Source organism: Amblyomma americanum, chromosome 9 (genome assembly GCF_052857255.1).
Source record: "Amblyomma americanum isolate KBUSLIRL-KWMA chromosome 9, ASM5285725v1, whole genome shotgun sequence".
NCBI classification, from domain to species: domain Eukaryota; kingdom Metazoa; phylum Arthropoda; class Arachnida; order Ixodida; family Ixodidae; genus Amblyomma; species Amblyomma americanum.
In genome coordinates this window covers 43,151,354-43,176,426 of record NC_135505.1, presented here as the reverse complement: position 1 = coordinate 43,176,426, position 25,073 = coordinate 43,151,354, and the positions used below count along the sequence as shown (strand labels likewise).

The 25,073-nt window shown below is 43.7% G+C and overlaps 1 protein-coding gene across 4 annotated transcripts in view; it reads left to right on the top strand.

The window, feature by feature from the left end:
* The window catches only part of LOC144103959 (venom metalloproteinase antarease-like TpachMP_B), a 108,053-nt gene that overhangs the window by 26,910 nt on the left and 56,070 nt on the right, over nt 1-25,073 (top strand). For all 4 annotated transcript variants that reach the window (XM_077636693.1, XM_077636695.1, XM_077636694.1 and 1 more), the window contains exon 4: nt 354-484. In XM_077636693.1, coding sequence (XP_077492819.1) covers nt 354-484 — 131 coding nt within the window. The remainder of the gene's footprint in view (nt 1-353; nt 485-25,073) is intronic.

Genomic DNA, 25,073 nt, shown 5'->3' with positions numbered 1-25,073 from the left:
GAGCTAAAGAGTGCAGACCTCATACCATGGATGAGTGGGAAAACACGTAAGCATCCGAATGCTGAAGATAACACATACAGAGAAAAGGATTGTGCATAAACGACAGACCCACAGAGCAGACTGTGCATCTAGCTGCGATGTGTGTTTCGCTGTTCCTAGCCGAAGTACCAATAAACGAGCACAAGAAATGAATATCCTGAGTTTCCAACCAGACTGATTTTCTTCTATCTAATCTGAATATATATGAAGCTGGTCCAGTAGCCTTTCAAGAAACCGTTTTTGGTAACCACATGTTCAGACATTATTTATAGGCAACATTCACATATAGATTGCTTAATGGTATATTTTTACAGAACGACACTGAGATTGCATATCAACGGTTTGACAACAAGACGATGGCTGGCTCAATAACAGAAATTTCAAAATTTATTGAAAGAAATCACCACATATTTGACGGCGACGACGTGGTGTTGTACATGAGCAAGTATGGGGTTTTATTTCCTCTGTAAACTTAGTGCGGACTGTTCAAGGGCTTAACACTGAGTGAAAAATGTTGCATATTGATGTGCCTTAGCGAATGTTGTGAAAAGGTGGCTGAATGTTATTTTCCAATGGAGACATTTGCTAAATGCCTAAAGGCTGCTTAGTGACAGGAATGCGAATGTTCTCTGCTCTGGTATTGCATTTTGTGGCGAGAAAGAGGAACAATTGGTTGAAAAGCTTCACTGCGTAATTGTAGGTCTCTTCATGCTATGGAAACCTTTGCGCGCGTACACTTTCTCCATCTCAGTGCAACCCCTGCGATGCCTGTGTGATCTATATTCGTGTATTTTTAAGGTAGATGCGCCCAGTTGCTAACAGTGTGCGGTTCTCCAAGTACACTTTTCCGTAGAAAGAGAAGGTGCTTAGTGTGCACGAATTGTTCAGCATGAAGCATTTTTTCGGGCTATTATTTGGCATCTTTTCATACAAGCGGCAACCTGTGAAGAATTGTCATCAGAGATAAAAAGCTCTAAGCACAGCTTTTTTAGTATACGCTTTACACAAGAGAAAATCCACACATATCTTGACTGGAGGTTGGCCCAGAGCTTGCAGTGCCCATTTATTGAGCTTTGGAGGGAGGCTTACGAGATATGTATGTTAGAACATCACGCGGTTTGAAACGCGGTGAACAGGATTCATACAATTTATTGGATGTTATACATACCGGCGTCCTTTTAACAGCAGCATATTTCCATTAAAAATTTTAAGCGCGAACAAAGCGGCTGAAGCGTCGTCATTGAGCATGCAGTATAAGTATATTTGCCATTTTAACTAAAAAAAAATAGAAAACAATATGTGGTAAAGGGCGTTGCATGGAGTAGCGAAAAAAAATCACACATGCTAGAAAGCGGTCAATAAATGAAATCGTGGGAATAGACAAAAACATAAAAAGGACGACTGCGTCAGTGTTGTGCTTCGTCCTTAATATGTCTCTATTCATGTGCTGACTACTCTCAAACTATGTACCAACCAGCTCAGATGGAACAAGTTTTGCAATTGAAATTCAACTAAAGTTTCTTTCGTGATAAGCTACTGCCTCCAAGATTTACGCATACATATTCGTACACATTTACAATTTGCTTATAGACGAGAGTATACAAGATAAACTAAAAATAATAATTGGGGGTTCTTTGATGCCTGGTGTCGTTTGGGGTGCACAACAATATTGATTTAACTCAGACACGGTGCTTAATATATGTGGGTAAGAATATGAGAATGTTATGCTCGGCACATTGCTGTTTTTATATAACTTTCATGCTCTCGGACATCCTTGTGGAGCGCTTGAAATCAGTCTCCAGCTTTTTTCTGTGTTTTTGCGAGTATACTGCGATGATTTCCTCCTCCGTCATACGGCGATGAATCTGAACCCTCCTGGGCATCCGAATGGCCTGGCGGCCTCCTCCTCGAGCTCGTCGAGGAAGTAGTGCCGCCGTTCTAGTGACCCCGACAGCGATGACACCATCGAGTACCTCAGCGAGGCCAGCAGTGAGGACGGCTTTGAGACTTACCTCAACCGGAAGACCAAAAGAAGACTTCTAAGAGCCGGATCGTCATCCAGTGAGTCCACTGCAAAAACACGTGGTAACAAAGCGGCGCACACCATCCTCATCCTTCCTGTGCAGCCAACCGACAACATGAGGCGGCTTAACAGGCAAGTCGTCTCTGTAGAACTTGAGGTCCTCGTGCCTATCAAAATCAAAGACGTTCGAGTGAATGCGGGGAAGAACATTGTAGCTGTTGATGTCCACCATGAGGCTGCGCTGAAACCACTGCGGGCCAAAACTGAGCTCGGCGGTTTATCAGTACGTACTGTTATTCCGCTCGGATGGAATAAAACCTCTTCAGGCGTAATCTATGTCGTCGGCGAGGCTATCACGCGAGATGATTTGCCCATACTCGTGAGGCTGGCAAAAGAAGGCACCGTAATTCTACGGGTATCACGTCTGGGCAATTCCCGTTGTGTGAAGATTTTGCTCCAAGGCGACACCCTTCCATTACACGTGAAGGTGACTACTTACGTCATGCCGTGCGGCCATTTATTCCAAAATTCCTGCAATCGAACCAATGTTTGAAACTAGGTCATGTGAGCGGGGCCAGAGACAACACGAGAGTGTGTTCTCGTTGTGCCGGAGCTCACAGCACTGAGTCCTGTAATGCACAAAGGCTTAAGTGTTCCAACTGCAACGGGCCTCATGACGCCTTATCTCAGAATTGTCCAAGCAAAAAAAAAAAAAACCAGCGTGCTGTTCTAAAGCAAATGTTTCGGGACAATTCTACGCATTGTGAAACTGTCGTGAGTGTTCGGAAAAGGCGTGCTCGAAGCAAGAAAACCTCAAGAAAGTATATTGCACCTTCTTCTCAAATTCCTCCCGTGCCGCCACGTCCAAGTGTGCCCAGTCAGCGAAATATCGCCAAGGATCATCAGACCTTTTTGTGTGTGGATGCTTGGCCAGCGCGTCCGCCGTTACGTTCTGCTGAGCCTCCTCAGCGCAAGCTCCCATCGCCGAGCTCGCATGTCGTCAGAGAAGGGCTCCCAGAGCAAGATCGCCAAGCCCTCGTGATCATCAGGACGGTGGTCAACGCCATTCGCCCTCTGATACACGTCCTGCAATCGTCAACTGCCCGAAGTGTCTTACTGGTGATGAAGCCTCTGGTTCCAGCACTACATGATCTTAAAAACAGAATGGCTGGCCAGCTTCCAACGTTTCGTGAGGAAGTCATAAGCACTGCGGTCTTCCAGTGGAACGCAAGAGGCTTAAAGTCACGAATAGCACATTTTCGGCATTATGTTTTCCACAACCACTTCCCGATATTAGTCATCTGTGAACCTAACTTATCCCAAGCAAACGGGTTTTCCGGGTACGAGCTCTTCTTTGCTCCGACATGCGGGCAGTGCAGCAAAGTTCTGGTCCACATCCGCACTAACATAACTTAAGTTTGCTGCCAGTTCAACCGCAAAATTAAAATCAGTACGTGCGTTTCATAGTCAAAAAAAGGTCCATAGAGTTCACACTAATTGCGGCGTATGTGTGCCCTTCCACTCAATTGGACTGCGAGATGTTGAAGACAATTATGGAGGCAACCCGGGCTCCTTGGATTATTAGCGGAGATTTCAACGCCCACTGCCAATTGTGGGGAAGTCCTATAATGAACGTCAACGCCAGAGGGAAGAATATGGCCTTATTTGCTTCAGAAAATGAACTTTACATAATGAATGACGGCAGCCCGACATACCTGCGAGGCAGTTCATTCAAGAGGTGCCTAGACCTGACGTTAGTTTCGTGGTCTCTGCGCCAGCGTGTCCAGTGGTTTTGTGATGTGGAGACCCACATCACAAAATGATGTGGAGAACAAACCTCCAGTGGACAATTGTCTGTACACTGTCTACTGTATAGAACCTATGAAAAAGGTCACCTCACGGTCTTCAGAAATGATTTGATGATCTATGTGGTTAAAATTTAGTTTATTTCCAGGGTATCCAGGCTGGGAATATGCAGTGCATAGACAATAAGAATGCATGACATTACACAAATAAACGTTAAAAATGATGGTCTGACTAGGTTCCTCAGAAGTGTTTCTGCGACCTGTTGTCTGCAATTAGTAATACAGGCAAGTAAACCTGTACAGCAGAAAGAAAAAAATAAGACAAGGGGAATTAAAAAAACAAACTAACAGGACGGTTAAGACTCTGTAACGCGATATTCAGCAATAGCTGTTTAGGCATTTAGTTTTGGTGATATTTTGACGTAGAAAAGATCGCACTGGTGTTGTGGTCAAGTGATGCGCCCCTGCACTGGCAGGTGGTTATTACAAACAGATCCACCCGCAGGCTTATTAACCTGACGTTGACCGTGATATAGCGTGAGTGCGTTAATGACCCGTTGATGCCTTTGTGACATCCACCCGGTGAGTGGATGGTGGATATCATTAACGAACCCACCGGTTACGTCGACGGCGACGACGGGTGGATGTCATCAACGCATTCAAATGTTACGCTGACTACGACGACTATGCTGACGGTGACGATAAAGACAAGGACGGGCGCCTGACAGCTATCGCAGTAAGAAATTCCCACTCCAACTCCGTACATGTGCTTTAAAACGCATGTGATATCCTGGCTAACACATTATGTAGAGGTAACCCTTACTCTTGGTTTCGTTTTATGGGGTTCTAAGACCCAAAGTTACTCAGGCAGCGAGAGACGTTGTTTTTTTTTTCATTTATCATACTGTTAGTCTCCCTGGGACTGTTACAGAGGTGGATTTATAAGCAAGATAAAATTAACCGACAGTAACACAAGGGTAAGCAATATGGTTTATAGAAAAAAGATAATAAAGCATCAATAAACGGTCACATCGAGTGCGGCATAGTTGACGGAAGAAAGTTCGCAATTCTGGTCTTCAAAGCATGCGTTCAAACACATCCAAAGCAGTACAGGCAATTGGCCCAACATTGGAATCCGTATTAGCAAAGGCCGGCCTTACAAAGGAGCAGGATGGAAGCATCCTGTTACATTCCTTCATACAGTAATAAACTAGGTACGCAACGAGCGGGCAACCACATAAAACCAATAAAGACAACATGATAATCAGGTCTGGCTTGTTAATAAGACCGATGATGCTGCCAGCTCAGCGAACTTTTCAAATGAAGACTGCGCACTTATATATTTACCCAGGCCATTCCATTCTCTTATGGCTCGAGGAAAAAAGAAAAGTAATATGTGTTGTTAGCACAAGAATATTCATTAATTGTAAATTCATGCTTGTTACGAGGTTATCTAGTATAATTAAAACTAATATAAGTAGAAGGATACGTGTTGAATGTGTTATGAATTGATAAAGAAACTTTAGTCTATGAAGTGTGACGCGGCTTGATAAGGTGTCTAGGCCTGCGCAGGAAAGAAGCTTTGTGGGAGAAACCGTGCGCCGGTACCTGTGGTAGATAAACCGAACAGCTTTTCTTCGAATTGATTCGAGCATGTGTACATCTTTGTGTATATACGGAAGCCAGACATGTTCGCATATTCTAGGATTGAACGGATAAGGACTTTATACGCGAGCAACTTGGTATCTGAAGTTGCAAAGCGCAAGGTGCGTTTAAGGAAGTATAAACTGTTCATTGCTTTTTGGTAATGTTTTGTACTTGGGATTCAGAGCTCAGATCATCAGAAATAATCACACCAAGGTATTTCTTTTCAGTTACTGTTTTGAGAACGCCGTTACCCGTGCCATAAGGGAAGTTAAGTTTGGTTTTCTCATTTATGACAGACATCACTACAGTTTTTTCCGCATTGAGTACCATTTGCAATGTATTCCACCAGTGTATGACGTTGTTCAAAGCTCTGTTTAACCTTATCTGTTCTGCTTGAGTGTTTATTCTTTGATATAGCACGCAATCATCAAAAACAAAACGTACCTTCACGTCAACGTGATATTTTATGTCGTTTATGTATAAAATGAACAAAAATGGTGCTAGAACAGAGCCCTGCGGCACGCCTGAAATGACCGGAACTATATCAGAGGCATGGTTATTGTATTGCACATATTGTCGGCGTTCCGATAAGTAGCTGGCCATCCACCTCGTAACGGGACCATGGCCAAGTATTTTGTTTAGTTTGAAATTCAGTTGAGCATGTGCCACACGATCGAAAGCCTTTGAGTAATCGAGGAAAATTATACCAGTTTGACTTTGGTCATTGATTCCCTGTGCGTGGTTATAAAAAATTTCGGCTAGTTGGGTAACAGTGGACAAACCTGCTCTGAAGCCATGCTGGTTTTGGTTAATGAAGTTTTGAGTCTGAGTATGTTCTTTAAGAAATTTTAATAAGATGTGCTCAAGAATTTTGCAACAGGTACATGTGAGGGATATAGGCCGGTAATTGGACGGGGACGTTACGTCGCCTGATTTGTAGTGAAACGCTGAGGATAATTTCGACCACGACCAGTCTTCACCATGCACAGACATCGCATAGTACCCAGGCATCTAGCGTTTCGCTTTTATCTAAATCCCATTGGGATCGAAACTGCATCTTTCTGGCCACCAGACGACCACGATAACCACTGAGCCACCGCGCCGGCTTGGTCATTTTTAGTAAATACGCCTGGCAAGCTCTAAGTGGCTGTCATAAGACATTGTAACTACGACACGTAATATTTTGAGTATTCTACCTCTGCAATGAATACCTACTGCCGCTACTGATCTCTGTATGGAATTTCTTCTAGATTAATTAGAACAAAAGACTTCGAAGAACTGTGCCACGTATCAGCATCGACTTGTCCCAGTTGTTCAGAATGCCTAAACCATGAAATGCACATTCAGTACTCCTTACACAGGGATCGCAACAATAGAATATTGCAGCATTTAATGTTATACCCGCTATTGAGTAAGCGCTTCAAAATACCCTCCCTGAAGCCTGGTACGTACGCCGATACTCAAACAGGCACAAACCACGAAAAAACTACTAGGTAGACGCGAACCAGTTCACCACAGTTTTGCGCCCATGACTTGAAGGGCAAAGATGAAACAGCATACTCATATACCTCAGCACGCGCTCTTAGAATCAAGCGGGTTGCAGCGCTTTCATGCCGCGCTCATTATCCACGACGGCTCAAACAGCACATCATGGCTGCAGCTGCGGCGTTTCAGAATTAACGTGAGGTTGAGACAGCATACGCATTACTGACACAAAGAAATACCGTCTCAAATTCACTGATTTTATTTCAATTGCAGCCCGAACAGAGCTGTAAAGAGGTGGTTCTTATATGCAGCTACCTTAACCTAACGCTGCTACAAAGATCAGCGAAAGCAAATAACCCGCTCAAAGTATTAAGTGTTTCAATGAAACAATATGAAACATGTTTTTCATTAACAGGCAAAGTTTTAATATTACAGCACGTGCTCATTTTGTTGCGCGAATAAGCGCAGAGTTACACTGGCGTTTTCGCAACGTAGCCAGAGATCTGAAACACAGTCTAAGATCAGAAACGCATACTCTGTATTTTGCGCGAATGCTACTAGAGAAGTTTGCGCAAGCTTGAGAGGGGTTCATGAACGAGCCTCTCGGAACGAACTGTGAGCCATCTCTTGTCGAGGCGACCTCTCCTCATCTTTCAAAATGAAGTGTCCTCCGGCTAGTGGTGGCTGCCAACGGCTTGGATAACAGGGATGGACGAATCCATACGTGTGCAACGAAAAGGGAGGCTGGGTGCAGCTCGTAGGTCCTTCGCGGTGTTTGTGAACGCTGGCCATTTGCGCCGCTAGCGACATTTATTCCAACATCACAGTATGAGCATACCTCCAGTGCCGCTTTGACAAAAGTCCCGTGCTCCACACTATAGCGTTACAAAACATCTTTGGTGAAACGTCGCTCTCCACGACGCGCACCGATAGAGCGTCTACCCATAACATGCCGTGCACACCTCTCAATGAAGAGCACTCCATGCTCAGGACAGGCGATAACACAAATATTTTACAATAAAGGTAATCCAGCTCAGAACCGGAGTGTGCGGTTTACGAGGTGCCAAGTAAATCGAGCTTACACGGCGTTAACTAACGCATAGTTCCATTTAGCCTGTCATTCACGGGCAAAGCGATATTTCTGGCCGTGAATATACCCTGCAACACGAAAAATCCAGTAGACAGCTCGCGAGGAGCGTCTTACCGTCACGGGTTTCGCACCGACTGCCTTTCCGCGCGCTAGAAAACACATAACGGCACAGACATAAAGAAATATTTCAATAACCCGATGGCTTCCGCTGCTTGTAACGCCGCTTACAAAAGAAGGCGGGAAGTTTGTAGCGGCGCGCATAATCTGTTCTTGACACACTGCTGTGCTTAGAGTGGTTTAGGAGACCACATGAATTAAAATATTCTTGTATACTTACCGTACTAGGACGATTGAGTTGGATTTCGATGAAAATATAATCCACGAGAGAACAGGTTAACGACATTGACACATCCGCGCACACAGTTGTTTGAAGCTCGAATGATTTTCCGCCGTCTTGCAGAAAAGTGTGTGAAATGTGGAAAAGAAACCAATTCACGGTCGTATTTCTACCACTCGCACTCTTTCCGTAAGTAGCTTGATCTGGTCTCCGAGATCACTGAGGGCAATCGTTTTACAAGTTAAATTCTCCATTCGCGGTTTAAAAACCTTATTGTTTTCGCGAAAACAAAACTGTAACCTTACTTCATAGACTATACGCACCGCATCTCCCACGGAAAAACATGTGCACAATTTTGTAAGGACAATTAAAAAGTTGTATAGCAAAACGTCTTCTTTTTTCATGTGTTTGTGTTTAGAAAATTGATATGGGAGACACAAGCGTGTCATCGGCTCCAAAGCAGAAGGTGTGTTTGGGTACGAACGAAAAATTACTGATTTCTGATTATTGTCCGCAGCATTTTTTCTCCTGAATCAAACTGCAAAGGCATAAATTCCAGATATTAATCGCCCAGAGGACCATGCTCTTTGAGACTCTTCTAGAGATCTTTCGAAGTGATAAGCAAATCCCTGAATTCTCACAATCCTCTTTTGCCCTTTATCTTGAGGACGTTTTAAAGAGAATTTGTGGATTCGCTGAGGAATTGTTTTTGAAATAAGCGGGTTTCACAGTAGCGATCGAACAATGGCACTGAATTATCTCGAGCAACTTTTTTAAAGGAGAGGGTGTTCGTTTGCAGTAGTAAAGTTTGCGGGTGCCCTTAGTTCACGAATGGCTGCCATTCCTCCCTTTACCTGTTAGCATTAAATATTATTAAATTCTATTCACAGTAAACGTCACGGTATAACGAAAAGTAGGTTTCCAATTCTCCTAAAAACAACATGTAGGAGGGCGTTGCAGTGTCCTCAAAAGTATTGCAACGGATATTCTTGGTGAAGACGAGGTGAACGAATTGTGTCGGAGGTGCGCGTGCTCCGGGCCTGTGCGGACCCTGTCCGCTTGACCTGTCTGCTGTGCTCGGGGGCGTTCTTGCGTCGTTCCCGTCTTGGACCACGTAACATCTTTCGTGGAGGTGCGGGGTACACAATGATGGAGTTTGAGGTCGTACAGGAGAACGTCGGCAGCGTCAGTAGCAGTACTGTTGGGAAGGATCCGCGTGATTGCGTAGCGAGTGGCATAATTGGTGGCAACGACAATACACTTGTTTCCGGAGGTGGGCTCATGAAGCGGACCCAAAAGATCCAAGCCAACGTGATAGAAAGGCTCAGGGTGCACATCAACTGGTTGGAGCATGCCCGCTGAGAGATTGGCAGGATGGTTCCGGCGCTGGCACTGGTCGCAGGCACGAACATAGTGGCGTACGGACTGGTACAGGCAGAGCCAAAAGAAGCGACGACGCAAGTGGGCGTAAGTACGCGAGACGCCCAGACGTTCAGCAGTGGGGAGGTCATGGAGCTCGTGGAGGACATCGGTGCGCATGTGCTTCGGCACAACGAGCAGGAATCAGGGCCGGCGGGGTTCAGACTTCTGCGTTATAGAGTGTCATGATGCAGCACAAACCAGCGCAGAGCCGGTTCAGATGGGGAGGAGTTGAGGCGGTCAATAAAAGAGCGGAGCTCGATATCCCGTCGCTGCTGATCGCCAAAGTGAGTAATAGCAGAAAGCGAGAACAAAGCGCCTCGGAGGTGCGCGTGCTGCGGGCTTGGGTGCTCTGTGCTGTGCTCTGTGCGGGCCCTATACTCTTGACCTGTCTGCTGGGTCCGGCGCGTTCTTGCGTCGTTCCCGTCTTCGACCACGTAACAATATTTTCTTTCTAATTCCCGAAATACCGAAGTAGGTGGAAGACTCTCGCCATAGTTGAAGTCTCTCGATGCAGTTGCTCTTAGCATGCAGTGCAAAAAAAGATTGACCTTGTTCGGGACTTAATAAGAAGGCAGTTTATTGATGTCGCATAAAGATTTGATTGAATCTTGTCATGAATCGGACACACTAGAGAGCGTCTGGGAGGCGTCGTATCAAACGGATGCCTCCCAAGCGCCCTCCGTGTCGCCGGCATTTAATATTCACAAACAATTTTTTACTTAATCACCATGTAAACCACACATCAGTGACACTAGCAGGAACACCGTGCTAAAGATTTCCGCCTCGCCGCAATTGAGGTCAACAAAGTACCCCCCCCCCCCCCCCCCCAATTTGTTTTCTTTGCTCATAGCCGATTGCACGTCTTCGTGGAAGCTTTCAACGATCTGGTCATCATAGTTGGATGTAGGCGCCTAGGCATGCAACAGCTTCAACTTGTACCTCTTATTAAGCTTAATTACGATAGCTGTGTCCTTACGCTAGACAAATATGTTGGGGCAACCTAACAAGATTGAAATATAAGCCCCTGCCTGCAAAAGAAATAAAAATAATGTTACCCAAGACAAGGAAAACCACATATTCGTTCGAAACAGGCGATAAAGACAAAAAAGCAGGAAGTAGCCTAGGCGCTAGCACGCTCAAAGTCAAAGTCAAAGTCAAATTTATTTTTCTCCGAGAGGAAGAAAGGGGGCAACGGAAAAAAGCTGCACATGCGCAGCTTGACGAAGCCCGGCCCCCTTGGGTACAGTTCAGCAGCAATTCAAGAAAAATAAACAAAGGACGCTCAATGACAAGCATTGTACAAGATATATACATATGGACGACAATGTCAGGGTTTTATACGTGAGATGCAAAAAGTAAGCGGCTGACATAATACAATGCACGTGGTACAGGGCGTAGTTGCAGCAATATGTAAGCAAAAATGTCGTTAGCTGCACGATATAAAGAAAAAAGGAAGGGATATAAAATCATACAGGTGGGCAATAGTGCAGCGGAGGATAAGAAATGAAGCCAGAGACAATGGTGAGGGTATTAACAGAAAGCGGATGCATTACGATCTAATTTTTTGAAAAGTGAGCGTGCAGATTCTGTATTTGTATCAACACCAACGCGACTGAGTGCGTTCAAGAGGACGGCGATGTGGTACGATAAAGATTGATTGCCATATGTTGTGCGGCAGAAACGTTCGACCCATGAATTATTGTGTCTGGTGTTATGACTATGAGTGCGCGTGTCAAGGTTGAATAGCTGAAGAAAATACTGATTATTGGTGCGAACAGCAGTCTTGTACTGGCAAAGAAGGCGGAACGAATACATGGTTTCAATTGGAAGTATGCGATAGGATGCGAAGTATGCGGACGTATGATCACGGTATGAAATATTCGCAATGGCTCGAATTGCGCGTTTTTGACATATTTTTAGTTTATGAATGTTTTCTTTGGATGTGGTCGCCCATACAAGATGACAATAATTAAGTGCAGATAAAAATAAGGCGTTGTACACCATCCTTTTTACTTTTGTAGGTAATATATGCCTATTCCTACTCAATATTCCCGCGATTCTGTTTAATTTGTAGCAAACGTGTTCAATGTGCTTATCCCAGGTTAGGTTTTCTGAGAAAAAGACCCCAAGTGATTTAACGTGCGTTCCTATATCAATTTCATCATTCGCTAGAAATAGCTTTTCTGTGGGAGTGACAGTGGTGTTTCTTGCACGAAAAAGTATTGCTTGAGTCTTTTTTGCATTAATTCTCAGAAAGTTATTTTCGGACCAACGCTTAACAAACTGTAATGCTATATTTGATGTGTGTATCAAATTGTTTGGGTTATCTCCGGTAATGAAGAGCGCGGTATCATCTGCATATCCAATCCATTGTACCTCGCTTATAGTGGAAAAGATGTCATTTATGTAAAGAACAAATAGGAGGGGACCGAGAATACTGCCTTGAGGGACACCGGAAGTAAGTTTTTTGACGCTGGAATTTTTATTATTATGGCTAACATACTGAGAGCGGTGTTGAAGGTACGATGATAAGAGAGCATTAGAATTTCACCGTATGCCATAATGCTGAAGTTTCATTATTAACATTTTGTGACACACGCAATCAAATGCCTTTGAAAAATCTATATATATGCCTAAAACTAGTTTCTTATGCTCTAGAGCGTTAATAATGATTTCTTTTTGCGTTAAAAGAGCTGATTCTGTGGATTTTTGTTTCAGAAAACCGTGTTGGCAAGGTGAAATGAGTGAATGCTTGCCTAAAAATGAATAAAGACGAATGTGCATAATTTTTTCTAAACCTTTAGAGAACACTGGGAGAATTGAAATGGGTCGAAAGTTATTTATATTATTTTTGTCACCTCCTTTGTGTATTACAGTCACCTTGGCTATTTGCATTAGCTCTGGAAATGTATTTAGCTCAAAGGCTAAGTTATGCATGCTAGTCAACACTGGAGCGATGATATCAATAATGTATTTATTAGGGGCAATTTGCATGTCATTTGCATCACGAGATTTAGAATTTTTGAGGTTATTATATACATAAATCACTTCACTTTCATTAGTGGGAAAGAATACCATACTTCCAGAGATATTAGGGATGCAATCTGCAGTGGGAGAGTAAGCTGTGCTTGCGCAGTCAGTTTCCCCAACGGAGACAAAATGCGCATTGAACGCATTAGATAGATCAGTGCCGCTTATGTCTTCATTGTTGATTTTTATGCTGGTGATGTTGGAATGACTGATTGGTTTAATGATCTTATTTAGGCGTTTCCACAACAGTTCGACGTTCCCGGATGCGTCATGCAGATAGGTAGCAAAGTATTCGTCCTTGGCAACTTTGAGCTCTTTATTTACCCTATTTCTATATGTTTTATACGCTTTTAATAAATTTATGTCCTTGCTTTTCACAAATTTCCAGTAAAGATGGTTTTTTATGTTAATTTTATTGACCAGATCCCGTGTTACCCACGGTTTCCGCGATTTCCTGTTCCTTCGTCGCGCTACAGATGGAAAGTGCTTTTGGTAAAGATCTGTAATTTGACATACAAGGGCTTTGTACATTGCATTTACATCAGTGCTTGAAAGAACATGGCTCCAGTCATGACACTGAACATCGGCTCGAAAAGATGCCAAGGAAGATTGGGTTATGTCTTGTCTACAAATCGGCGGATCGTTTGAAGGTGCAGGATAATCTTTTACATGAATGAAGGCGAAAATGGGCAAGTGATCACTGATGTCGCTAGCAAGCGCACCGCAAGAAGAAACACTTATATCAGTATTAGTGATGAACAGATCGAGTAGAGTTGCTGACACTGATGTAACACGTGTTGGTTCATTTATAATGTTTAGAAACCCATATGACTCTAGAATGGACAGGAAATTATTTTTAGCCTTAGAAGTTTTGAGGATATCAATGTTTAGGTCACCGCCAAGAAAAAGAGAGTATTTGTTAAGAGATATAAAATCTAAAAGGCTTTCAAGAAAAAGTAGGAAATTTTTCAGATCACCCTTTGGAGGACGATAAAGAACCGAGAAAAATTGTGAATTGTCACGCGCTGTCACTATTTCGTAGTCGTCAGTCGACTCAGTAAACTCAGGAACAGGGTTCACGTTAAAGCTGTTTTTCATTAATAGCATAACGCCGCCACCATGTTGCAGGGGGCGATTTAACGCAAATGTTTGGTAGTCGTGCGACAAGAACGGGACAGAGCTATTTTTGTACCACGTTTCACATACCATAATCGCATCGAAAGAAATGTCAGTTGCATTGATTAAATAATGTAGGTCATCGTGCTTGTTTTCTAATGAACGTGCATTAAGGTGAAGAAGAGATAAAAGACCTTTATGATGAAAATTTTTCAGATCGGAGGGTTGTACTGCCATGAGGGCGGTAGAAAACTACTAAAGACTGCAGGTACAGGGCCACGGACCGGATTGCTAGCCTGATCAAAGTGTGTCGGTTTGCCTAGCCATTTTTTCCAAGTCGTCCAAACAGTTGATTCGGAGTACAGTGCTGTTTTCAGCTTGACGCGCAAAGATTTTTCCATCTTTCGTCCATGCAAATTTCCAGTTAACCTGTTTTTTCTTTGTGATGGCAGCACCTAGCAGTTGCTTGTTTTTGCGTGTTAGATGTTCATTAACAAAGACGGCGCTTTCGGGGCTGTAGCCGAGGTCTGTTGTTGTTATTCGCGTTTTCTTCGCCTTTGCTAATACTAAATTGCGTTTCTCCCGCCGGGCAAAGCGCACAATGATGTTCTTTTCATCTTCTTTTGAGGTGGGTACTCTATGGCAGATATCAATGTCAGTTTTTGAGATAGGTTCGCCAACGAGTGTTCCTAGTTTGACCACAATGTCTGTTGCGTCACCGTCCTTAGGAACCCCTTTTATTTCAAGGTTATTTATTCGGGAATATTGTTCCAGTTCATCTACTCGCCGAGCAAGCTTGCGGTTTTCCTCTTTCATTGCATGATTAGTGTCTCGTAACGCTTTGACTTCTTTGATGAGTTCCTTAACATCAACCTTTGTTTCGGATATGTCATCACATGATTCGCTACAGAAGTCGACGCTTTTCTTCAGCTCCTGGAACTCAGCTAACATTTCTTTTCGGAATTTTTTAAGTTCCGGCTGCGGAATAGAAGGATGGTGACTCCAATCCTGCCGTGCACGACAATTTTTTTCCTTATCTAGTTTATTTATTCATCGGTGTGAGATGAGACCGGACATGACCTGAGACCGGACAAGTTCATGGCAGCAAGTATGAGTCATTAAAGCATTTCGCCTTAAAACAGTTTACTGTACTGACAGGCGACTTCAATGCCAAAGTACGGAACAAGTAGGCCGGAGACGTGGCAGTAGGCTACTTTGGCATACGCTCAAGGAATATAATGGAGAAGTTGTTTGCAGAGTTCGCAGAGAGAAGGAAGGAAGGAAAACGTTTATTGAGCTCTAGAGAGTAGGTGAGCAATTTGGCGGAGTCAGGTGTGTCGTCTAGTTTGCTGATAATCAACTAATTTCCTGATAATGAATACGGTATTCCGGGAATGAAGGAACAGGAAGTGCACATGGAAGAGCCCCAGCGCACTTTCTATATCGTGCAGGGTGTAGAGGTCCTCCGAAAGGTTCCATGTAGCGACCACAGAATAGTGAGGGCTTGCTTTAACTTATACGTGAAGAGGGAACGGAAGAAACTAGTGAAGCGGAAGTAAGCGAATTAACGAGTCAGCGGTAAGCGGGCAACAGAAAGAATTCAGGATATCGCTGCAGAACAGATCATCATCATCATCAGCCTGACAACACCTACTGCAGGGCAAAGGCATGTCTTTCTAATTAACCTTGTCATTTGCCAGCTGCGCTCACTCAATAACTGCAAACTAAACCTAAACCGCCCACCTAACCTTCTCGTGCCACCTGCTACGCTTGCCTTCTCTTAGAATCCACTCCGTTACCCTTAAGGGCTAGCGGTTATCTTGTTTTCGCATTACAAGTCCTGCCGAAGCCAATTTTTGCCTCTTGATTTCGACTAGGATGTCATTAACCCGCCTTTGTTCTCTCACCCACTCTGCCAGCTTTCGGGCTGTTAACGTTACACCTATCATTTCTCTTTCCATATCTCGCTGTATTGTCCTTAACTTAAGCTGAACCCTTTTCGTTAGCCTGCGTGTTTCTGCCCTTAGGCGAGTACCGGAAATATACAGCTGCTGTACACTTCTCTTTTGGTGGATTTTGGTAAACTGCTAATCATGTTGTTTACTGGGAAGCGCAAAAAACAGAAGAGTATATTCAACTGAATGTGCTTTTTTACATTCGTTTTTTTATTAACTTGTGCGCTCGACTGATTTGCGGTATTTTTGCCTTTTACACGCATCCTTGACATTCTGTTCTTATATATCGCCTGTACTACAGCATGAATAAACAAATGGTAGTAGCTCTCGTGAACGTGTTTTTGTGTCCCCTAATCTGTCCCTCGTCCGTTTTTTGCGCTTCCCAGTAAACAACATGCTTCACCAACTAGCCGGCAGCGTGCTCTCCTGAATTGTAATCATGATCTGAGAGCATGCCATATGCGCTCCACGCCATTCTTATCATTCTAGTTATATCCCTCTCATTATCCGGATCAGCGTTCACTATCTGCCCTAAGTAGACGCATTCCTTTTCCCTTTCCAGCACCTCGTTTCCAGTAGCGAACTGCTATTCTCTTGCTACGCTGTTGAATAATACTTTGGTTTTCTGCATGTTAATTTTTAGACCCACCGTTTTGCTCTGCCTGTCTAAATCATTTATCATGCTTTGCAAATCATCTCGCGAGTGACTCAGCAAGGCAATGTCATCAGCGATTCGCAGATAATTTAGGTATTCTCCATCAACATTTCTCCCCAACTGTTCCCAAATCAGGCCTCGGAATACCTCCGTAAACAGGCGGTGAATAGCATTAGCGAGATTGTATTTGCTTGCCTGACGCTCTTCCTTATTGGAATTTTATTGCTGACTTAATGAAGGACTATGGTAGCTGGCAGTTGCGATAGATATCTGCCAGTATTTTTATATAACACTCTTCTACACCATGATTCCGCAATGTCTGCATGACAGCTGAGGTTTCCATTGAGTCGATTGGTTTTTCGTAACCAATGAAGGCTATATATAGATGTTGGTTATATTCTGAGCATTTCTGATTGATAGTGCGACTATGATCAAATGTTGAATGTCTTTTACAAAAGCCTGCCTGATAATTTGGTTGATTAAACTCTATGGTTGCCCTGACTCTATTAGCGATATTCGTCTTTAACTGAGGAAGACTGCCCATATGCTCAAACAAGGTGTAATAATCTCACAGCTGTCATTGCGAAGTCCACAGTAGAAGTAGGCTTTAGGATGCTTATTGAATAGCGGCAACCTAACTCAAGAGACGAAAGATGTCATTAAGAAACGTCAAAGCATGAGGGCGTCTAACCCTACGGTGAGAGAGAATAGAACGGGCTGAGCTACCGAAGTTAATAAATAAGCTTAAGGTAGCCGACGTAAGGAAGTTTAACTTGGAGAAAATCGAGCATGCTCTAAAAAGCGGCGGTAGCTAAAAGCAATGTAGAGAAAATTCGGCATAGGTAAAGCGAGAGGTTTGCGCTAAGAGACATACAGGGAGATGCCATTGTTAAAAGGATAAGATAGTTAAAGTAGCCTAAGAGTAGTACATAAATCCATACAGTAGACAAACTGATCAGTATGTTGGTGAGAGAGACGAGCAGAGCAATGGGAGATCCCATAAGTAAGTGAAGAGGACGTAAAAAAAGCCTCAGGAGCCATGCAGCCGATAAGGACCAGGTAACACAAGAGAGAGAGAGAGAGAGAGAGAGGGTTTATTGATAGGAAAAGCAGAGAGGTTGGCCTGAAAAATAAATATCTGGCCTGCTACTCTGCTCTGGAGGACGGGAAGAGGAGATAAAAGAAGGTCACGATGGGGGACGATGATGATGGGAGGAGGCAGATGAAAAACTATTTTAAAAAAGTGAAAAAAAAACACGGCACACTTTTTGACATCACAAACGTGAGACAAGGTCCGTGTCGCTCAAAAAGCGTGAGAGCGCTCACGTTGCCTTTTGCAGTTCTAAAACTATCTGGCCAAGCGCCGAGGATCAAATCCTCAGAGAGGATCGATGTTTCCATAGACTTCAGAGCAGATGCGAGTATGAGTCTTTCACGTGCATACGCTGGACACGCCACTAAAGCATGTTCTATAGTCTCTAGCACGCCACATGTGGTACATTCCGGGTAGTCCGCTTGTCCTATTAAGTGCAAGTATTTGCGCGTGAATGCCACGTCTAAACGTAGTCTACGCATAACGCAAGCATTTCTAGCACAACCTCCCCTCCGTCCTTCAGGTAACACAAGATCTCTCGTAGGACGGAGGGGAGGTTGTGCTAGAAATGCTTGCCACAATGTATACGGAATACCTTTAGACTTCGAGCGTACCAGAAGCGTGGAAGAACACTAATATTTTATTAATTAATAAGAAAGGAGATGTCAAGGACTTGAAAATTTACCAACCGATCATCTTACTTCCATTGCCTATATTTTACTACGGTAATCGCATGTAAAGTCAGGACAACCTTAGACGTTAATCGACCAAATGGTCAGGCAGCATTTCGTAAAGGATACTATTCAAGAGATCATATTCACCCAATCATTCATGTAATAGAGAAATGCGCAAAGTATAGCCAACCTCTATATATAGCGTTCGTTGATTGCGAGAGAGCATTTGACTCAGTGGAAACCTCAGCAGTCATGCAGGCATTGCAGAATGAGAGTGTAGAAGAGACTCATGGGAAAAAATAAAGCGCACTCAGGACAACGGAAAAGGAACACCAAACAGCACAAGCGCGGAAGCAACAACAGAATTACACGATGCTATACCAACTGGCTCAAATGTCGATTCTACTGTAGAAGACACGTGTGAAAATACTAGAAGATACCCATAACGACTGCACACCTACCGTAGTCCTTCATAAAGTTAGCGATAAAATTCCAATAAGGTAGGGTGCCAGGCAGGGAGACACGAACAAGCCAGAGCTACTTAACGCTTGTTTGCAGGAGGTGTTCTGAAGCCTAGATTGGGAACAGCTGTGAATAAGAGTTAAATGAGAATACCCAAAGAATTTGCGACTCGCTGATGGCATTGCCTTGAAAAGTCACTGAGAAAATGAGCTGCAAAAAATTCTATATGAGTTATAAAGGCAGGGCGAAACTGTAGGTCTTAAAATTAACACCTTGAAAACCAAAGTAATTTGAGCAGTCTTGCAAGCAAGCAGGAGTTAACAATTAGTAGCAAGGGGCTGGAAGTAGTAACAAGATACCTCTACTTACGGCTGGTAGTGGCCCTTGATCCGGATCATGAAAGGGACATAGCTAGAAAGATAAAAATTAGGTGGAGCGCACATGAAAGCTTCTTTCAGATCATGAATGGCACTGTAACAATATCCTTAACCAGAAAAGCATACAACAGCTGTATCTTACCGGCACTCAGCTACGGCCCAAAAACGTGGAGGCTATCGAAACGGGTTCAGTTTAAGTTAAGGGCAACGCTGCCGGCTATGGAAAGAAAAATGATATGTGTAACATAAAGAGACCTGAAGCGGAAAGTGTGGGTAAGGGAATAAACGCGAGTTAATTGTTCCTAGTCAAAATCAAGAGACAGATATGCCCTTGGGCAGGGCTTGTAATGCGAAGGCAAGATAACTGCTAGTCCTGAAGGGTAACGGAGTGTATTCCTCGAGAAGGCAAGCGCAGCAGAGCGCGGCAGAGTGTAAAGGGCGATGAGATTAAGAAGTCTGCGGGGTTATGGTGGCCGCAGCTGGAAAACGACAGGGTTAATTGGACAGACATGGGAGTGGCCTTTGCTTTTCAGTGGGCGTAGTCAGGCTGATGATTATGATGATGACGATGACATCTGGATAGCAATTGAGGAAACAGTAAGGGCATTTCAGGAATCTGCGCTCCCGCGGGAAAGGCAACGATGGTCGTGGGCGATAGGGCGCGATAATTTGTGGAAAATGTCTTGGGCGTTATTAGCATTAGCACAGTGGTTGTCAATGAGAACTTAGTACACTCGAGAGAGCTTGGAGGTGTCAACGATAAACCCCTGACGGTAGTATCGTGAAGAAAATGTAACTTGGCAATGTACTGATCATATGGACCTCCAGAAGAGGCATACGGTATGTCCTCGTCTGCAGAGTCTAACGGAGGCAGCTCCGTGAGCGGACTGATTGCGTGTGTCAGCATTCGTGTCGCCCAGAGTCAGTACCGCAGGAATGCTTTGTCCGCGCTTTTGAAACACGGATGCCGTGCGACGTAGCTTGGCCGCGACTAGACTAGTAGAAGTAGGGCAATTTATTTCAAAGTGGTGGCTTGGCCATCTATGATCAGTCTAATTAGCGGTGAGTTGTCGCGCATGGTGGATGCATGAGTCGACTACAAGTGGTTAGTTGAATTCAATTCAATTTGTTTTCATGTACTCATGGTGAGGGTGGAGGGAAGAAAGCCAGAAATTGTGGCTGACATGCCCTTCGGCCTCTACATTGCAGGGCAGCAGGCAACATGCGAATTACTGACAGAAATAACGTCGCAAAATGCAAACAGTGGTTGTCAAGAACGGTTTGTGCATCATTCGAAAAAACAATAAGGAATGAAGCGCACACAAAAAATGATAACAAAAAAGCAACAGAAAGAATTCATAGAGAAACAGGCTTTTGATTATTGAAATCACATCAACACCTTATGGAAGGAAACAGAAAAAGGAGCGGTGAAAGCCTGGTAAAATCTAAAAGTGGCACATACATCCTGCATATCTTTGCGGGATGCTCTTGGTACATCACATTTTGCACCATGAAATTTATATAATAGATGGGGCAACATGTTTGCTAGACTATATGCACCATATATTGTGCGGCATGTTTGAATATGCCGCAGTTGGCTGTGTCTGCTAGGGTAAACTTGTACATTTAGCGGAAGGTATGCCGTGTCACGCAAGTAATTCAGATTATGCTTTGTCCTTTTTATATCTTTCAGCCGGCCTAACAAAATACATTTCAGATCCTTTTACGGCATTTAACGGGCGGAATAATCGCATGTGTTTATATTAGAACCAAGGTTTAATATTGCACGTAGAGCCTTCAGCTGTAAAACGTCAATCTTATTTTTATTGGTACCTGTATTTGTTCTACAAACTAAGTGCGCATAGTTTACTTGGGACATAAAGAGCGGATTACACAGGAGAAGTTTAACTTGAAATTTAGAGTAAGTGACGATGCCGGTTAATGATACCTGGGACGCAAGAAGGCTTACTGATGACAGAGTTAACATGATTGTACCAGTTTAGCTGGCTGTTGAAATGTACCCCTATTATCTTATTACTGTCTATAACCTCTATCGTTTCCAAACCTAGCTGAAGATCGCATAGTAGAATATTAATTTTCATTTTTTGGTTTCAATATAACCGCCTTAGTTTTAGTTACAAATAATTTTCAGCTGATTATTAAAGAACAATTGATGGAGTGTCTTTAGTGTTCTATTTGCCTCGTTTATCATATCTTCACATGCGCTTGATGAGAACAGTGACACATCATCTGAATACATAGCACACTTAGCACGCAGGCATTGATTAACGATATCATTTATATATAAGTTAAAAAAAAGTGTTCCAAGGATACTTCCCTGATGTAGGCCAGCAGTTACTTTCTTTAAGGGGATCGACAGCTATAATACTTACAAACGGAAAGCGGTGTTCAAGATATGACGCAAGAAGCGCATGAACAAGACCCCTGAATACGTAGTCGAACAGTTTTGCCAAATGTAGATTATTACAGATATAGTTGAATGCCTGTTAAAAATGTATAAAAAACACCAAGGGCAAATTTCTTTTCTACGAAACACTCTTAAGATATAGTCTTTTTAGCTTACTAAAGCTGTCTTGGTAGATTTATGTTTGATGGAACCAAGCTGTGAAACCTATTATTTGGTGTTTGTCACAAAAGCATAATATTCGCGTGCGGATATTCTTTTCCAGTCCTTTAGAAAAGATTGGCAGCGTGGAAACAGGCATATAAATTGAAACACAAAGCTTATCACTTTTCTTGTACAAAGATTTCACAACCAATTTGCATGCGCCGTGGGAACACTATGTATTTAAAAGGTAAATGAAGCATATGTGCTAAAAGTGGGGCCAGAATATCTAACACATGCTTCACAGGCCGTGTCTGCAAATCATCCGCATCGCGGCATCTGCGGTTCAAGTTCATGAATGCAGTTAATGTTTCAGAACACGTAGTTGGACCTAGATACATCGAATCGCAACTTTGCCTGATGCGAGCATCATATATGTTTGACGAGCTTTGGCATCCTCAGGTAAAGAAATATTGATTAAACGTCTCTGCTATTTCCTGCCTATTTATTTTTCGTTCTGGAATAAGTACTTCTGGAGGAGAGCTAGTCTGCGGTGTGCGTGACAAAACTTTGTTAATCTGGTTTCATAACTTTTGGGAACCACCGTGGCATGATTCGAATTTGCCGTAGTAATACGAATCCCTAGCACACATTATCTTTTTGTTTAAATTATTTCTGAGGACTTTGCATCTTGCTAATAGTTCGGGATTGCGTATAAAAAAGAAGTCTTGGCATATTTTTTCTTCAAATTGTATCTCCTTAAGCAGTTGTGACGTCATCTACTCCTTGCGCCCTTTCCGAGGTGCTACTTGCGAATTGAACATAAAATGTTAGGTGTAAAGCGCATTAAATCAAGGCCGGTCTCGAAGGGAGCGCGCGCTCTCTCTTACGGCCTCAGCAAGAGGGGCAGTTGCGGCCTACCGCCGCATCTCTCCGGGGGCGCTGCGAGCCAACCCTCTCCGCTCGAAGGGAGCCGCTGAAATGTTCGCTGGAGGCAGCCTCGGCGCGCGCTGGTTCTGACGCCTTGCACATGTTAGTGAACAGCTGCTCTCAAAACATTGGATTGGAAGTTGGAACAGATGGATCTCAAAACATTGAAGTTGGCATGCAATGATGGCCCATAGCTGGGCTGGATTATTTGGGACTGACTCGTGTAAAAGTGAAGCAAGGCATTTCACTAAAAACCAGGATTAGGAAACATTTATTTGCATCTCAAAGGCCGGCACAGTCTCTGTCGGTACTTCAAAATGTATTCTGACAATAATATAGCATATGCCTCTCCAATGCGTTCAAACGCATCTGTTCAATCTGTTCGCACTGCACGAAACACAATACATCAGACAGATCATTTGCTCTTTGAAGCAACGTTTCACATACTTAAAAGAACTTACACAAATAACAAGAATTGCTTGTAATGAATTTTACAACATTGTCGTGCGACTGACTGTTCCGACTGATTCCGTTTAGAGCCTGAAGTGCTTTCGCGTTGGTTTGTGGATAAACCCAGACGGCTTCTCATTTTGGTCTGTCAACTTCTTTGTGTAATTGACGAGAAGAATTCGGAGAAACTTTTCCGAGATCAGATGTGCTAAGCGTTTGGCGTGGCTCCTGTCAACACCTTCCGGGCAGCGTAGGAGGGGAGAATCTTCAAGATGTGGCTCAACGATTAGTTGTAAGGTTTCAAGAATATTCGATCGAGGAAGATCCTGAACGCCTTTTCAAAAAACGTCGAAATAATTTCCAAGAGACCTAGAAATTCTGGCTTTGGATAGTGAAGTTCACCATGCTCCGGGGCACGCAGAAGTTTGTAAAGGGGGCTGCTAGTCTTGTTCGTCGTCACAAGCATAACGCAAGCGTCACACCCAAGATCACTGATAAGTTTGGCAATATAGCCGCCTGCGTACACCAAGCCTGAATAAGCAACAGACGCAGGCGGAGCTGGAAGATGTGCTCGCAGAGCTTTCAATTCTTCAACTAAATCTTGGGGAACAGAGGCGGCCGCTTCTTCAGCGTCTTCACCTTGATTAGTGGCTTCTTTCGATGGCAGTGCTTTTTTCTTTACAATGTGATCCAGAGCTGCTGTAACGGCTCTTGCGTCCAGCGCGTCGTTACCTCCGCACATAAAGCGCAATTTTCTGAACAATGCCTCGACAGGATCACTGTTGAACTTTCTAGTGAGAACGTAGTTGACGCCTCTTCTCAGTAGAAATTGAGTTACCTCCAATGTGGATTCCGTGGTGAAAAGTACGGCACTGTATGTTTCCTCTGTGAAGTTCTCAACGCCAGTGGCGATGGAACAGTCTTGAATATTCTTCACGTAGCTGCAAAACTCAGTTTGCAGCCACAGTAGTCGGCCATCGTCTTCCGTGGAGATGGGCATTTTGCAGTCACTTCCCTTGTATGTTGTGTCATGAATGTCGAACCATTTCTTCATCACTTTAATGAACTTAATCGTAGATGTTGCGTCCTTGATAGCAAAGAGAATGGAACTGACTCGCGAGTTCTGCTGGAGGTGCTCTAGAGCCGCGGTGACTTGGGGCGAAAACACCTGCACGGCGCGTAGCATGTTCATTTTCTCAAGGTTCGACGGATAAACGTGCTTTCGTGTTAGATTTCTGGCCAACTTTACCGTCATTTCCTTCTGGTGCTCATACAGTTTCTGCACAAATGCACCGCTGATGACGCCAGTGCCGTCTGTGAGCTCCCGTTACAAAAATTGGCTGCGGACATTCTTGAAAACGTGGCAAGGATCGAAGCTCAAAAAATTACTCTTTCATCGTCCTGAGGATGCTTCACTGTACTTGACAACGAACCGTTCTCCATGTGCTTGAACATCGTTCTGTTGGCTGAGTAGTTATTCTTAACGATACGAATTACTACAAAGCCGCATTCCTCAGCTGCAGAGATGACGTCCTTCGTCCACGCATACAAGTCCCTCCCGCTGAGTTGCTTTGTAAAGTAATATAACCATGGTATCTTGTACGAGCTGACCAGTCCGTGGAGCACGAAACATAGCACTCGGTTGGCAAGTCCTTTGTAGAGTCCTTTGATATGGAGAAAATGAAAGGCAATAACTGGCTCTTTTGGGTCAGTGGACTCCCCAGTTGCGCTTTAGGAAGTGAAAATGTTTTATTGAAACTCTTTATGAGGTTGTAGCGGCTGTTGGAGTTGGTTTGGTTTATAGGCATTTTACGTCCCAAAGCGAATAAAAATATGAGAGACGCCGTAGTGAAGGGCTCGGGAAATTTAAACCACCTGGGGCTCTTAAACGTGCACCAACATCGCACAGTACACGGG